Below are 1,515 nucleotides of genomic sequence, written 5' to 3' on the forward strand. Positions count from 1 at the left end.
AGCCCAAAGTTTGCGGGGCTAACCCATAACTTTTTCTTTCGGATATCAGGTTGAGTAGTTGATCATATTTGCTCAAATCACTTAATGACTACTTAGTTTGGGAAAATCGTTGCTAAATTGTATCATATTTGCTAAATTTACATGAAATTAACCGAAGAACATACAGAATGTTAAATAGAAATTACGAAGATTTTTGCGCGTAATTAAATATTGTTAAGAAGATTAACGACAAAGACAGTCCAATGACCTACCTACGTCCAATGACCTACCTACGTCCAATGACCTACCTACGTCCAATGACCTACCTACGTCCAATGACCTACCTACGTCCAATGACCTACTACGCAGACCTACCTACGTCCAATGACCTACCTACGTCCAATGACCTACCTACGTCCAATGACCTACCTACGTCCAATGACCTACCTACGTCCAATGACCTACCTACGTCCAATGACCTACCTACGTCCAATGACCTACCTACGTCCAATGACCTACCTACGTCCAATGACCTACCTACGTCCAATGACCTACCTACGTCCAATGACCTACCTACGTCCAATGACCTACCTACGTCCAATGACCTACCTACGTCCAATGACCTACCTACGTCCAATGACCTACCTACGTCCAATGACCTACCTACGTCCAATGACCTACCTACGTCCAATGACCTACCTACGTCCAATGACCTACCTACGTCCAATGACCTACCTACGTCCAATGACCTACCTACGTCCAATGACCTACCTACGTCCAATGACCTACCTACGTAGACTACTTGTTTGGCGGTTTTAGTGGGAACAAACAACTTGATTGCCTTAGTTCTATATTATACGTCTAACTTGTTGTTGTTAACCACATTAATAAAACAAGGAAGTTTATACACCCATAAAATCAAGATTTGACATGTTTTCTATTGGGCAGGACCAATATTTAAAAAACACATGTTTAATATTATCATAATTGTATTTTATTTAAAAAACGAGACCGAAAAGGCGACCCTTAGATAAAATATATTTCGCATAATATTTACTCGTACGCAATAACTCAATTCCACGTGTATATATATACCGCATTAACATCATAACCATTAGGCAGCTGTTGTATTGCTTGTAAGAGTGAATATGACGTACACTTCAGAATGACGAAAAAGAATTCACGTTTATTACTAAAAAGAACGAGGTCAAGAAGGCCGGTTTAAATGTATTTTAATACCCGGTTTTCATTTGTAATGCTTGATTCTGCTTATTTCTTTTTTCAAGTCCTCTTTTATGTATAGGTGGCTCATAATAGACCAACTGATGATGCGTTGCGTGCCCATTCAACCAATTGAAAAGCCTTTAACTTTGTTTTGCAAGTTCAAAAAATACAAATCCAGACATTTTTTTGTAATACCTAAATTGTGGATCGAAATTTTTACGTATTTTATGTTCGTGTTGCGTTATACTCAATACTTTGACTTTTGAAAAATACATTGAGTAATGAGTTACCTCTTGTTAATGCATGGTGACG

General features: G+C 38.4%; 1 protein-coding gene across 1 annotated transcript; it reads left to right on the forward strand.

Annotated features, from left to right (window-relative positions):
* The first annotated feature begins 260 nt into the window (after positions 1 to 260).
* On the forward strand, positions 261 to 776 carry LOC127839884 (uncharacterized). Its single transcript, XM_052368274.1, has one exon. It carries the CDS (start codon positions 261 to 263, stop codon positions 774 to 776), a length of 516 nt encoding a protein of 171 aa, XP_052224234.1.
* The last annotated feature ends 739 nt before the right edge of the window (positions 777 to 1,515 follow it).

Source organism: Dreissena polymorpha, chromosome 7, assembly GCF_020536995.1.
Source record: "Dreissena polymorpha isolate Duluth1 chromosome 7, UMN_Dpol_1.0, whole genome shotgun sequence".
In the NCBI taxonomy this organism is placed as follows: domain Eukaryota; kingdom Metazoa; phylum Mollusca; class Bivalvia; order Myida; family Dreissenidae; genus Dreissena; species Dreissena polymorpha.

Coding starts and splice junctions, on each gene's coding strand:
- LOC127839884 (XM_052368274.1), top strand. CDS start 261: ATGACCTACCTACGTCCAATGACCTACCTACGTCCAATGACCTACCTA.